Source organism: Sorex araneus, chromosome 5 (assembly GCF_027595985.1).
Source record: "Sorex araneus isolate mSorAra2 chromosome 5, mSorAra2.pri, whole genome shotgun sequence".
In the NCBI taxonomy this organism is placed as follows: Eukaryota; Metazoa; Chordata; class Mammalia; order Eulipotyphla; family Soricidae; genus Sorex; species Sorex araneus.
Genome location: NC_073306.1, coordinates 104,479,401 through 104,495,212, shown reverse-complemented (window position 1 = coordinate 104,495,212; position 15,812 = coordinate 104,479,401). Strand labels below are relative to the sequence as shown.

The 15,812-nt window shown below is 40.6% G+C and overlaps 1 protein-coding gene across 1 annotated transcript in view; it reads right to left on the bottom strand.

The window, feature by feature from the left end:
* Positions 1-11,097: 11,097 nt before the first annotated feature.
* REEP3 (receptor accessory protein 3) overlaps positions 11,098-15,812 on the bottom strand; it is a 110,366-nt gene continuing 105,651 nt past the window's right edge. The window contains exon 8 of the mRNA XM_055138892.1: positions 11,098-14,861. Coding sequence (XP_054994867.1) covers positions 14,805-14,861 — 57 coding nt within the window. The 3' untranslated portion in view covers positions 11,098-14,804. The remainder of the gene's footprint in view (positions 14,862-15,812) is intronic.

Genomic DNA, 15,812 nt, shown 5'->3' with positions numbered 1-15,812 from the left:
GTCTGTAAGCACATCTATAAATTAGAACTGACAGGAATGGCAGATACATGAGATTTGGAATGTGCGGACTCCAAAGTGAAGAGAAAGGGAAGGGAAGCGGCCTTGTAATGTGGGTACTATTTCTTTGGAAAAAATGATGAGAGAAAATCTCATGGGAATTTCTTCCCTGGGGGCTTTTCTTGTTAACAGAGGAGTGGGCTCATATAGGGCACACCACACAAGTGAAAGATGAAAGAGCTATTCTTTGAAAACTGTACCCTGAGCTCTCAAACCCTTGTTCTATTCTTTAGATTGTTCTCAGTGACCACTGAAACAACGAAGATATTCAAGTTCAACAGATGACTAAGGTAGGGTCTATTGGAGCGTTTCTTCCCAAGTAGGTAGTATTTGCCTCAGTGAAAGAAGACTGAATAGTTTCCTGTTTAATTCTGGTGAAGAACATGTGATGGAAAAGGATCATCTTCTTTTAGCGTCATTTTGTTGTCATCCCTCTCCCACCCCCACCCCACCCCCTTTCTTGCTGGTCTTGATTTTCTTCTTTTAGGATGTTTCCCTTCTTTTGGCTTTCTAAATTGTCACAGAACATTTACGCAATGACCTGGGGTGTTAGGACACCCTTTGATGAAAATCTAAGGACAACTTGGATGAAGTACAGCTGTTAAGTAAGAACACGCTCTGTCCTTGCCTTTTTAAAACAAATAAAATGGAAACGATTTGTTCCAATCAGAGTGTCCAACAGACGCAGGATCTTCGAAACAACCCTGACTCCTTGACAAACATGGTTGCTTAGCGAGACGTCCAGATCCCGGCTAGCAAACAAACGCCGTGGGGCTGGCCCGCGGCGCTGCGCACGCTGGGGCCGGTTTTGGAGAAAGTCTAGAGGGCAGGAGGGGGCGGAGAGGGGAAGAGAGAACCTGATCTCGGCCTCGCAGAGTCTGCGATGTGGCCTCTCTCCACCCGGGGAAAACGCAGGGAGAAACCCACAGCCCCTCTCGCCGGAGCAGGGGCGGAGAGGGTCGTTGGAACTGGGGCGCACCCCACCCGCAGTGTCCTGCAGGAGCTGCGCGCCTCCCCTCCCCCCACCCCTAGGCAGGAAACGTGCGGCTCGTCCCTACCCGTTTCATCACCTCCTGGGGACTCGGATTGTAAAGTTGCAGGCACTGGGGGGGTGGGGGTGGGGGTGGGGGTGTTTCGGTGATCTGGCAGTGGGGAGGTGCTGGCGCGGCCCCACCACAGCTAGCACCCCGCCGCCCTTTCCCAACTGGTCCCTCACTTCCCGGTGCCGCTGCCAAATCCCACCCCTGATGCCAGCGTTGGCTCCAGCCTCCTCCTCCACCCAAGCCCAACTCTCCGGGCGCCCCGCAGGCGTCTCCAGGACCCCCTGCAGTCCTGGCTGCAGTTTGGGAACCCCGCCCTTCGAGGTTCTTGGCCTCCACAGCTCTTTAAACATCTGGGCGCAGGGATTAGCGCTCCAGATGTGGCTCTTGGGCGGCCAGATGTGCGCCCCCCCACCTCCTCCTCCCTTCGCCTGGGGCCTGGCAGCCTGAGACTCTGGGCGGACGCGTGGGAGGCGCTGGGAGTTTTCCCTTCAAGCTGACTTTAAAGCCTTCGGAAACCTCAGTCCCCAGGGCTCCCCGCCAGGCCTCAGAGCGTTCAGGGACTGTGGCCTAGGGGAGGGGGTGGGGTGGGGAATTAAAATCCAACCCAGTTCCGTTCCCTGCTGCCTCACAAACTCCTGCAGCTTCTCCAGCTAGCAGAGAGAATAGAGCAGCTCCACGGGATTCCCCAGAGAGAAACCCTGTGTTTTGACAGGCGACTCTCAGCCCAGCTCTGGGACGCCAGGTGCGCAGCCAGGCAACTCCAGGTGTGGGGAAGTGGGAGTGAGGTGATGGCTAGGGGGTGCAGCTACAGTTAGGGGTTGCATCTGGGACTTGCCCTACAGCACTCTTTGGCTGTGGATTCCATATTTGACGTTGGAGGTCGTCCTCCGCCCGGTACAGGCAGATCAGGACGGGAGGAAAGCCAAGTGAACCCTGTGACTCAACTCTCTTGGAATGTGCCTGGAATAATAATGGAGACTTGAAAGGTTTTTATGGCCGAGGTAGCTGGTGGAGGGGGAGCCGGCTCCTGCGCCTGCAATTGGCGGACGGCCGAGGGGGGCAGTATTGCCCTTTGTAGTGCTGCTGCGTCTGCAAACAGGACAAAAATAGTCGGAGCATCTGGTTTGTATCAACCCCAAAGCATTTCTATCAGCTTAACCCACCGTCCTAGGAAACGGACAGAACCAGCCCAGCCCAATATGTTCGTGGTGCTCTTTTACAGCAATAGGTAAACGCAATCACATCTTTACCTTTAGGATATATCGGTCCTAACAGATAACTGTCATTTACATACATCAATGTTGCAGATTAAACTTCCTTTTTCTGATGTTGTGTGTGTGAGATAGAGCCCAAGCATTCACATGGCAAGAAACGCTTTAAATAGGATGCCTTTTAGGGGTATTGATGTTGAACTGTGTTGTCCTAGAATAGTTAAAAAAAAAGTGTCTTGGGTCTAACCTAGGACTTGCTTATGCTACGGGCACTTTTCTCTTCCTTTATGCCTGCCTCAGAATTCCAAAGGCAAGTTGGAACAAAAGGCAAACGTGTCTGAGTGTAAAGAGAGAACTTGTGCCAAGAATTATAGTCACAGGGTAAATAACCTTGTTTTCTCCTTCATCAGTGGCCGCTATCAAACTCTGCTCTTGGAAGGTGGCCAACAGTCTGTCTGGTGGAGGGTGCTGCTAATTAGAGAGAGCCCATAAACCTCTCTGTCAAAGAGGGCATGTGACCTTCCCTTCAAGTCTAAACAATAAAGCTGGCGAGCCGCAGACTGCACTCATCGCTGGCTGCACTGCGGATTCCCTAAATAGGAACAGGATGAAGGCCAGCTTAAGAGGTTACCATAGCTCTGCTCTCACACTTTGAGGAATCGGTCACTCGGCTTCCCAGTGTAACTTGTTTCAATTACTCTCTACAATCTATTTAGAGGCGAGCAGCTTGCAGGGAGAACTCATTGTCTAATCTAAATGAGGAAGTAATTATTACTTGCTGTAGTCTAATGTGCTTTTGAGACTGTCGGGTCAAATATCACCAGATCCCATGTTAACATTACTTTGCACTTTGGAAGATAGATCCTTTCAAAGGACAATGCTATGCCTGCTTTTCTAAAACGCTTCCCCCTCCCCCCAAGATTACAACATTGTTTTTACTTTTCTTAGTCTTCCATGTCTTTTCTAATATTGGCATTTAAATGTCGAACTCTTAGGATTTTGTGTTAAAGATTCATTACAAAATTTATAGGCATCTCTCAATAGAGTAAAATACAGTTCCCCAATTCTTCCCTTTGTGTAATTTACCTCCCTGGGAGCGGCTACAAGCTTTAATTTTACACAGCATGTTGTCTACTATAAATAATATAGCTCCACTTTCCTAGAACATATGGAAACTGTCTCCTGCTAGAGAGCCTAACTATACTTACTTTCAACTTAAAGATGGGATAAAATTCATCTCTTATGTAAAAAAAAAAACAACTCCTTGGGTCCTTTTTTGTATGTGTTTTATTAGCTAAAACCCACTGTGGAAGAAAACACAAAAATTCTTGTTGTGAACAGGGCACATAAAAGGGTTTACAAGGTGTGGTTTGAAGAGAGGAAGCCAGGGAGCAAATGTTGGTGGAGAGAGGGAGGAAGGAAGGAAAACGCTTCCTGAAAGGATACTCCTCCCGTTTAAGCTACATCCTCTCCTTTCTTCAAATCTCTTCCTGTTTGTCTTAGCCAATAAATTATAGTAAATTATGTCTTTATTTTTCCTATTCATTTGAAAAGCATCCTTTTTCTCCTAATTGCAGCTACTCTAAGAGCCAAATCTATTATTAGCTTGAAGTGACTAAAAAACTTCATTTCATCTGGACATGGTTTGAAATGTTTTATTTTATATATAGAGTGAGAATAATTTCAACGTTAACTGCGTATTCTATTTGACAGATTTTACAGTAGTCTGAAGTCACAAATATTATGGTAGCTCCTAGGTGGGTCACAAATAGTCTTTTTCTCTATGTAAAATAGAGATTATTCTGCTTCACAACGTTTGGAAACATTTTTGTATATGTTAGTTATTACGATTGAATACGGGCATCACAAGTTTTTTGTTTGTTTGTTTGTTTTTTAACTGAATCACCATGAGATACATAATTACAAGGCTGTTCATGGCTTGGTTTCAATCATACAATCCTTCCACCATGCATATTTCCCATCACCAAGGCATTACAAGTATCATAAGGCTTAATTCTCCTTCTTCCAAATAAACATCCCTTCTTCGTATAATAAATAAAAGCCAAGATTTATAATTTCTATATAACTTTGTATTGCAAGGTAAATAGATTTTTTGGAATTGATCTTACGGATGCTGAGATGAACTGCTGTTTTTGTTGCTATTTTGTTTTGGTAGTTCAGGGAATTGAACCCAGAGCTTCATATATGCAAAGTATGTTCTCTGTTGAGTCACATTCCTGGTCCTGTGATACTTTATTTTCCATCAGCATGGCTAGGCCATAACAATACAACATTTGGTCAAATACTAGGTATTACTGGTAAGGGTTTGGGTTTTTTTTTTTTTTAGTTTTTGGTTCACACCTGGTGGTGCTCAGGGTTTACTCCTGGTGAGGTTCAGGGGATAATATGGGCTTCCAGGAATCAAATCCAGGTCAGACACATGCAAGGTAAGTGCCCTGCCCACTGTACTATTGTTTTGGCCCTCAAGTGGAAAGGTATTTTTTGAAAGATGAGGTTAACATTTAAATCAGTAAATTTTGAATTAAGCACATGAATGATAGAATTTCACCATAGGATACCTTCAACATCTACATCTGGAGCTGCAACATATACTTTCCAGTCTCCAATTATTATGTTGTGCAGATTTGGGACTTGCTAGTTTCCTGTTATGAGTCAATTTCTTCTCTCTCTACAAATACATACCAACACACACACACACTTTCACTTTTCTGGAGAACTCTACTATTGTTTGCTTAAGCCACCACAATGTTGCTATTGTGGTGTTATTGATGTTATTCTAAATAAGCACTCATTTAGAATAACAATTTAGGCCTGACATTCTAAAGGGGGGAATTTACACATGCAAGTAAACCCTTTTAGACAAAGTTCAAGTTCACTTTCATGAAAGACATATATTAGATCTAAGTTTAAGAAGTATGAAGAGGATTTTCATTTTTACAATGAGAGCGGAAAAATGAAGATAGTAGTCAGTGTTTAATTTGCAGTGAATGGCTCCTCCAAGTTCCTCAGGTACTACTTTATATAGGCTGGCTGTTTATTTTTCATATCATTTCTGTGTTTGTTAGTGTTAATTCAGGCTTTATGTGCGCCTTTTTTTTTTCGTTAAGGGAGGTGGTCCTCACCCAGTGGTGCTCAAAGGTTACCCTGGGTGCTATTTAGAGAAACACTTGTGGTGTCAGGGATTGGACCAGAATCAGCTGCATGTAAGGCAAGCATCTTAGCTCCTATATTCTCTCTGGATATTAGATTTTATGTATGATTTTGGCATGATTTGCTAGGTTACATCTTAAGTTCTGGGTCAGTCCCTTGCTCCGACCCCAGTTTTTCCCAGAGTCGGGCTTCCAGGATCCTGGGGTAGGAAGAGAAGCCCCCAAATTGACCAGGCCTAGGCGTCCCTGTCCTCACTACATTTTAAGTTCTGGGAAAATTTAAAAGTTTTGAATTTAAATGAATGACAAGTTTTGTTCCCCTACCAGAGATCCTAGATAATGCGCCAGAATCACAGCCCATAAGTGACACTGGGGATTAAGCTTATGGCCTCATACTTGTCATGTGCATTGAAGCGACTGAACCATCATCTCCCAGGCTCCTTCTTGCAGGGGATCCCTAACAGCAAATCTTACAAATTACTTCAGCACTTGTAGATGACACCATGGCCTTCTGGTTGGGCAGGTGTCATAAGTTAGTAGCCATTTTCTGTTACCCTTAGTGATAATTCCTAAAAATGTTATCCCTTTCCCTTTCTGTTTTTGCAATGACTGGGGACCAAACAACTTGATTTTAATGATTATATACATTAGATCTAAGATACATGCTCAGTAAGAGTAGTTTACGTTAGTCTTTGGGTTCATGTGGTATGTGGAATCCCAAACTGGAATGTCACTGGGACTATGTTCTGGCATATAGAGAGGCACTGGAGATTCAATTAACAGCCTCACATTTGCCAGGTAGAATCATGGGGCACCTGAACTTACAGTAATATGCTTCTTTGTTTATATCATGTTGACTTCTCAAAAACATCAAATGGACATTATAGTGGGCAACCCGAATATCCCAAATGCTTTCCCAGTAGAGATATCATCTTGTCAAAAAACATTACAGTTCTACCAAATGCCTCAACTTGGGATGGCCAAGTCTGAGTATTCATGTTTTCCAAATTTCATTGTTAAATGTTTAGAAGAGAAAGCAATTGTGCAAAAAACAGTCTGCTCCTGTTCATTACCTTCTTCCCTCTGTACAACCTTATCATTTTTATAAATCTTTTTCAAGGACACCACTTGAAAAGACAACAAAGGCGGAGACAGTGCTATCTGACTCAAAGATAAATGTCACCTTGAAATATTTTAAGACTATTTCAAGAAACTTTGCCTAACACTAAAGGTGAGAGATGAAATTTTTTTTTTTTTTTTTGCTTTTTGGGTCACACCCGGCGATGCTCAGGGGTTACTACTGGCTCTGCACTCAGGAATCAACCCTGGCGGTGCTCAGGGGACCATATGGGATGCTGGGAATTGAACCCGGGTCGGCCGAGTGCAAGGCAAACGCCCTAGCCACTGTGCTATCGCTCCAGCCCCAGAGATGAAATTTTAATATAAGGAAGCTAGAGAGCAGGTGAATTAGTAAAATTCAGGCATATATTTTAGAGAAAGTCAAAGAAATTACTAATGTATTGAATGTAAAATATAAAACTGAAATGTGAATTTGTTTTCTTGAAAATAATAATTATTGGGACTGAAGCGATAGCACAAAGGGTAGGGCGTTTGCCTTGCATGCGGCCGACCCGGGTTCAATTCCCAGCATCCCATATGGTCCCCTGAGTACCGCCAGGGGTGATTCCTGAGTGCAGAGCCAGGAGTAACCCCTGTGCATGGCCAGGTGTGACCCAAAAAGAAAAAAAAAAATTTTCCTTAAGAAATAAATGGAATGTAGCTCAGTGTTGACCTGGGTTGACCCCTGGCTCCTGAAAAAAGCAAAAGAAAAACAAACAAAAAACCCCAACCCCTCCCCAAAGCCACCCCCCAAACAATTATTTTTCTTAAATCATAGTGCTATTTACATGGTAGGCACTCAAAAGTTGTTTTTTTTTTTTCTTTTCTGGTCACACACGGTGATGCACAGGGGTTACTCCTAGCTCTGCACTCAGGAATTTCCCCTGTGCTGCTCAGGGGACCATACGGGATGCTGGGAATCGAACCCGGGTCAGCCAAGTGCAAGGCAAATATGCTATCCGCTGTGCTATTGCTACAAAATACTTCAAAAGTATTTTTAATTAAAAAATGTACAACTGGCTCTTCACCCAGATGAGACCCCAAGCAGCTCCACATCAATAGCTCCTCCACTCCTGAATAACCATGATCCCAGAGGCCCACTAACTAATTTCGGAACCCAGCGGCTTCTTGCAGAAATGCTTCTAGACTGTGAACTAAGCTACGGCCCCATGCTGCCCTGGGAGGGGAAAGGTTTTTGTCCCTCGGCCTTTCCTTTCAGTGGCGGTGGTGGCGTGGCCACTGCCATCTTTTAGAGCCCACTAAAGAGGTATGAACTTGCAGTGATGCAACTTTTGGCAGAAATTTCCCTGGACTTAATTACTAAAATACGCAAAATCCAAAACCTTGACCTCTTATGCTCTTTATTTTTAGCAATGGAAAACAAATTATCAAATGATGCCTTTTCGGCAGGTCTGATTGTTGGGGGAAAATTCTAAATAATAATAGTGAGTTTTCTGTTTACAATAGCCAGAATCTGGAAAAAACCCGAGTGCCCTAGAACAGATGACTGGTTGAAGAAACTCTGGTACATCTATACAATGGAATACTATGCAGCTGTTAGAAAAAATGAGGTCATGACGTTTGCATATAAGTGGATCAACATGGAAAGTATCATGCTAAGTGAAATGAGTCAGAAAGAGAGAGACAGACATAGAAAGATTGCACTCATTTGTGGAATATAGAATAATAGACTATAAGACTAACGCCCAAGAATAGTAGAAATAAGTACCAGGAGATAGTTTCCATGGCTTGGAGGCTGGTCTCTCATTCTGGGTAACTCAGGGAAGAGACCACCAAGTAAAATGTGGTTGGAGGTCATGTGGGGGAAGGGTGAGGCGGGCGGAATACAGACCAGAGACTGAACACAATGGCCACTCAACATCTTTATTGCAAACCACAACACCTAATCAGAGAGAGAGAACAAAAGGGAATTCCCTGCCATAGTGGCAGGGTGGGGTGGGGGGAGACGGGACTGGGGAGGGGGGGAGGGATGTTGGGTTTACGGGTGGTGGAGAATGGGCACTGGTGAAGGGATGGGCTATCGAACTTTGTATGGGGGAAGCATGAGCACAAAGATGTATGGATCTGTAACTGTACCCTCACGATGACTCTCTAATTAAAAATTCCCAGCACCCCATATGGTCCCCTGAGCACCGCCAGGGGTGATTCCTGAGTGCAGAGCCAGGAGTAACCCCTGTGCATTGCCAGGTGTGACCCAAAAGCAAAAATAAATAAATAAATTAATTAATTAATTAATATTGAATGCAATCAAAGTAAAGAGAGAGTAAAGTGAAAATCATCAGCCACACAGGCGCGGGACAGAGTCGGGGGGGAGGGCAGGATGGGGATGGGAGGTATACTGGGGTTCTTGGTTGTGGAACATGTGCACTGGTGAAGGGATAGGTGTTTGATCACTGTATGACTGAGACTTATATCTTAAAGCTTTGTAACTTTTCTCACGGTGATTCAATAAATAAATAAATACATAAATATAAAATAAAATAAAAATCTACAACTGATTTCCACATAATACCATGCTTCCTTTTTCTCTTTCCCATTAATTTAGAATTACCATGTGAACTAAGAGTAAACATGGTATTTTCATGATTTTGTTAAGCACAGCATTTTAAATAACTTATAAACAGTTATCAATATTGTGTGTTTTAACTTTTCAATTCATACATTATTGCATTTAAAAAATACAGAAAAATAACCGAATCTAACCAGAAGGTTTCAAGGCTTAGACTACTGATGAGTAGGGAAAGGGCAGAATATTTTCCAGGGAACAATGTATCAGTCTGACATAAATTTTGTTCCATGAATCTATTTTCTAAGAACAGTGAATCCAGGGAGAGACAGAACAGCTGGTAAGTCTGTTCTGGTAAGTCACTTCCCTTGCATGCAGCTGACCAGGATTTCATCCCCGGACTACATTTGCTCCTGAATACTACCAGGAGTGACCCTGAACACAGAGCAAGAAGTAAGCCTTGGGAACTCTGCTGGGTGTGGGCCAAAAATGAAACAAATGAAAAAAAAGAAAGAAAGAGAGAAAGGAAGGAAAGAGAAAAGAAGGAAGGAAGGAAGAAAGGAAGGAAGGAAGGAAGGAAGGAAGGAAGGAAGGAAGGAAGGGAGGAAGGGAGGAAGGAAGGGAGGAAGGAAGGAAGGAAGGAAGGAAGGAAGGAAGGAAGGAAGGAAGGAAGGAAGGAAGGAAAAGAATTTAATAATAAATGTCAGGGTTCACTTTAATACACATTTTATATTATAATGAAGTGACGGAGAAAAACTCTTTAAACATAGGGCTTCTCTCTAACACTTAAATGTGCGTTAGACCGATGATTTACTTTTTTTTTTTTTTTTTGCTTTTTGGGTCACACCCGGCAATGCACAGGGGCCACTCCTGGCTCTGCACTCAGGAACCACTCCTGGTTCCTGGAGTGCACTCCTGGCGGTGCTCAGGGGACCATATGGGATGGGATGCTGGGATTCGAACCCGGGTTGGCTGCGTGCAAGGCAAACGCCCTACCCGCTATGCTATTGCTCCAGCCCCCAGATGACTTACTCTTAAAAAATATTTTTTTGTTGTTTTGGGGCCACAAATGGTGGTGTTGAGAGGTTACTCCTTATTCTGCACCTAGGCAGAATCACTCCTGCTGGTGCCTCAGGGACATTAGAGGATGCTGGGGATCGAACCTAAGTTGGCCACATGTAAAGCAAGAACCTTACCTGCAGTACTAACTCTCTGGCTCAGATGAGTGACTTCAAAATAGATGCAGGGAGCTTGGAGTGATACTACAGCAGGCAAAGCACATGCCTTGCATTCCGCCAACCTAGCCTGGAGCCCAGGCATCCCAGATGGTCTCCAGAGCACCTCCAGCAGTGATTCCTGGGTGCAGATCCAGGAGAAATCTCTGAGCATTGCTGGATGTGGCCCCCCAAACAAATAAATGAGTAAAAATAAAATCGATGGAGGACTGGAGAGGTGGTACAGTCCACGCTACTTATTGCTCTCCCTGATTCTGCAAAGAGTGATCTCTGAGCATAGAGCCAAAAATAAGCCAAGAGCCATCACCTGAGCAGTGATGGATGTGGCCCCCAAACAACAAAAACGAACAAGTAAATAAGACTTTTAAAAAAATAACAAAACAGAAGGAACTACAGGAAATTTAAAAAATACATAAAACTGAATTTTGTAATCTATTTCATGCCTGATACAGATAATCAACACAAAGTAATAAACAGAGTTTCTATAGTACTCGTTATTTTATTTTATTTATTTATTATTTTTTTAGTACTCGTTATTTTATATCTTCCCTTTCTAACATCCAAATCCAATAACTTAGTGGTGTTTCTCTATACTCTAGAATACAAATATGGTCTTTTACCTTTACTCTGTAATCTTAAGTATGTGTACACGTTGTCTAATGTTATTCAATCAACACACTCATAAATATCAATTAAGGAAACCAAACATATGCTGACACAAGAAAATACCACATATCACTAATAAAAAATTTTTATTTTATATTTAAGCTTTCATAAAACACCTTTGCAAAATTACCCCATACTAGGTTTAAAGACAGTCTTTACAAAGAGATTTTAAAAAATTTATAAAACCTTTCTTTTAACTATTAAAGTTCAAAGATTTAGAAAGTGTCAGAGTGAAAATGTTAATTTACGGTCAATGTTTAAGGAGTTAATATACATTAAATCTGTAGGACACTACTAGAATATTAAATCTTAAAAACACTAAGGGGAAAGAAAACACCTTTTAAAAGTTTTATTCTAAAATGATGTTAATTAAGATATATACAATGCATAAAATAGTAACAAAATCTCAAAATTTATCAAATAGCTTTGCAAAGTAAGCCAACCTACACAAGAGAAAACAGAAATTTTTTTAAGTAGATAGGAACCTCTTAATTTTTCAAGAAAAATTAAAAAAAATTTAGTTCATTCTGTTTAAAATACAAATTACTTAAAATAAGGCAGCACTTTATCATCTTTAACAACACAAAAGTTCATGCATTCCAAAAGCATAAATGTGTTATTTTAAAAAAGAAACATCCATCTAATATTTTAGATAAAGTGGAATATTTACAAACTTTGTAACACTGTAATAATCTTTGGTGGTGATATATGACTGAAATTCCCTGAAAACATGTTTATAATTCTGTTTCAATCAATTATGTAGTCAAGTATGCATAATGTGTCAATAATGCGGGCAGTACTATTTTCTAGCTAAACCAAATACAGATAGTTAAGTAAGCAGAGGTAATCTTACGAGGGATCTAGGCAGAATTAATCAATTACAGAGCAATAGGACTTATTTCTACCTCACTTTTTCACTGGAAAAATATGATAAACTAAAGAATAAATCAATTCTTCTAAGCTAACTTTAGATGTAGTTACTGAATAAGATAAATGAATATATAACAAAACATTAGCCCTGATTTCAGGATCACCTTTTAACAGCTTCCCAAAATCATGCCCTAAGTGGTGCGGTGTCTGATGTTCATTTAGCAGGTGGTGGTGGTGGTAGGGAAGAGTAAGGCATTGAGTCTAGGAATCAATTTTTCTCTTTAAAAAGCATCTTAAAAGGAACAATAATTTTGGCCAGGGAGATAGCTCAAAGAACTGGAGTGCCTGCCTGGTATATGAGAGGCCTGGGTGTGGTCCCTGGCACAATATGGTTCTCAGAACACTGCCAGGAGCAACCCCTGAACACTGAACTGGGAGTAGAACACCCCCGACTCCCATTGTATGGCCAGGTGTGGGTCCCCCCCACCAAAATAAGAGAAAAACTTTATATTGTCTTAAGTTTACTTTATATTGTCTTAAGCTTTAAGACAGTATTTAAAAGGAAAGAACTTGCTGAAAAAGAAACAAAATTTTAGTATATGTGATGCTGAAGCGAGCACAAAGAAACAGCAAAATTTAAGAAATGTAAAAAAAAGGAGAGAAAACAAGTGATAGCAAAGCAAAGTAATATCAATTATTTATAAGGATACACCAATAGAAATAGAACATGATGCACTGTGTGAAGGAATCTAATTAATCAGGGCTGCATTAACTAGAGATTATTTCTGTTTTCATTAAGTTTGATTCCAGATATATAGAGGGATAAGTAATTCTCTCATTTGAACAGTATGTATGAATTTATTATAACAAAGAATAGGCAGAATATTGAGATTAGACTTTCAAAATGGTGAAATGATTCAAATCAGCCCTCACAAGTAATGTTTTTGATGCAAAATCACTTACATGACCTTGTTAGGTACTCTGAGATGGCACTGCTTTTGCATAGGAAAGATAAGCCTCTTGAAGCATTTTATTCCAAAAGTTTATAATCAAAATACATAGAAAATCTGAACATAGATTAGAGAATCTTTTCTGAATTGAAAGGATAAATATTAGTCAACATAGAATAGATGAAGATAATCGTAGAATAAATCATTGGGAGAGAATTTTAAAAAAATTGTAGTTGATCAAAAATGTGAGGTCATCTAAGAAATACTCTAAAAGACATTTATCAAGAAAAATGTATACAAACAAAGAAATTTTAACTAAAAAATGTATGACTTTTAGTAAGGTACTCGAGTAACTTTTTATTCTTTGTCAGCACTCTGAGATCTACGTTGCTGACTGGATTAATATTTTAGAAGTTAAAAAGGTCAAAGTACTCATAAAATTCTTATTGTTTTCACTTTTGAACAAATAGTATAACAGTCAAATTATTTAAATGAGTGGGCTGGAGTGATAGCACAGCGGGTAGGGCGTTTGCCTTGCACGCGGCTGACCCGGGTTCGAATCCCAGCATCCCATATGGTCCCCTGAGCACCGCCAGGGGTGATTCCTGAGTGCATGAGCCAGGAGTGACCCCTGTGCATCGCCGGGTGTGACCCAAGAAGCAAAAAAAAAAATAAAATAAATAAAAATAAATGAGTATAATTGTACAAATTTGATTAGTTATAATAAACACCATCACTAGAGATAAAGACAAGGTTCATAATGCAATGTTATTAACACTAAAAAAGCTCGAAAGTTCAATAGCTAAAAGTATCTTGGATCAAAGACATTTTTTTCCCTGATATCTATTCTAATAGTCTCGAATGGATAAGATCGATGTCGTATTTTGCAGGCGATGATCTTACACACACTCAGGAAATTATCTGTCCAAGGGATTTAAATAATTCTAATTAATACCACATTTATTAATAGCACACATAAATGCTACACTCGTAAACAGACTGAATGTTGGATAATTTCACAAATTAGAAAAGATCGAAGTGCTATATTGTCTGACTCTTCCACAAAAGCTATCACTTTCAAAAACTGAAAATAACCCATGTTAGAAGCATGCTAAATTCAACTACAATGCAGAGCTAAATACGGAAAACTAGTGTTTATATTTCTTGGTTGTAAGAAATATAATTAAAAATAGTTAAAACTGGACAATCAGCTATATTTTTATATTATTAAAATCAGATGACTCTAACAATGAAACCCACAGGAAAAGAGATGATATAATTCAGGGAATATAACATCAGAATATGAAAGAAAACAATTGTATCAATAAAACATAACGTACAGTTGTAAAATAAGTAAACAATTTTCAAGTGTGCAAAACTACTTGGGAATGAAAGTGCTACAAGGGTATCTAGTTTTCAAATATTTGTTTAGAAAACTTTCAGTTAATGATGTAAAACCTGTATTTTAAAATTTAAAGAACACATAAGACATACTTTATCTACATTATGCCTTTTATCACTGCTGGATTAGAGGCATATTTAATCACTATCTTCATGTGACAGATATAATATAAATGGAGGTAAACAATGGTATTATATTCAATACCACTAAGGTTGATGTATACTGAATCATAAAAAAAGACTCTTTTCAAGTATACTGTGGGTTTGTGTTCAAATTTATATCCCAGGTAGCCCAATGTTGATGAGGAAACTGAAACAACACAACTATTATTTTTAATAATATATAAAAATAAGCCATACATAACTACTTTTACGCAGTTATGCAAAGTTGTCACAATTTGGAAGTAACTATTAAAGAAATAAAAACAATTCAAATTAACGAAAATAGGCCTTATCACCAATACAATTTAAATAAACACTTAATCCTGCATAGAATATTAGAAAAAACAGTTGGTACATTATCATAATTTGTCTTGGGATGCTCGATGTGTACGACTAAAAATACATCTGTGGTCTTTTCTTCACTTTGTATTTCAGTGAACCATATCGCACCTGAAGAGAGAAACGTGGTATTATTTCAAACTTCCTGATATTTGATGGAACGTAAAGAGTTTATAAATATGGTAATAATTTTTAAACTTTTCTGACAAAAGAACCAATTACCTTTAAAATGTGCAAAAGACATCACAATTTTCACACTCGAAATGTGGGGTTATATGGGGAGGGGTGGAGAGATTAGTAAGTACAGTGAGTAGAGACCTTGCCTTCACCCAGCTAACCACCAGGAGTGATCCCCCAGCTTAGACCCAGCACTGTTGGGTGTGGCCCCCCAATTAAAACAAAACATTAGGACCAGAGCGATAGTACAGTGGATATGGTGTTTGCTTTGCACATGAGGAACCCAAATTCGAATCCTGGCATCCCATATGGTCCCCCAAGCACTGGCAGGAGTAATTCCTGAGTGCAGAGCCAGGAGTGGCCTCTGAGCATTGCCAGGTGTGACCCCAAAAGCAAAAACAACAATAACAACAACAAAAAAACCCAAGACATTATAAACAAACAAAACATCTAATTAAAACAACATTAAAAAACTCCACTTGGGGCTCCCTAGTAAGGTTAGGGCACGTGTTGGGCGTGTGGCTGATCCTTGTTGGAATCCCAGCAGCACAGATTCCCTCAGTATTGCCAGGTACAGCTCTGCATGTTCCCAGCAGCACTGGGTTGGTCCAAGTATCTTCTGACGAAAGGCCCGGAGCAAAATGGTCTTGGGCCCTGACTGCCTGCCAGCAATGTGGACAACTTGGGAGCACCCTCCTTCCCCCAATCACTCCAAAAAGTAGCAGGCACTATGCTGGATACATAAGCTACAGATCTCAGTTTCTAATAACAACAAAAATGAATTTTTGTTTTGTTTTGTTTTTGGGCCACACCTGGCAGTGCTTAGAGGACCATATGGGTTGCTGGGGATTGTACCTATGTTGGCCTCGTGCAAAGCAAGTGCCC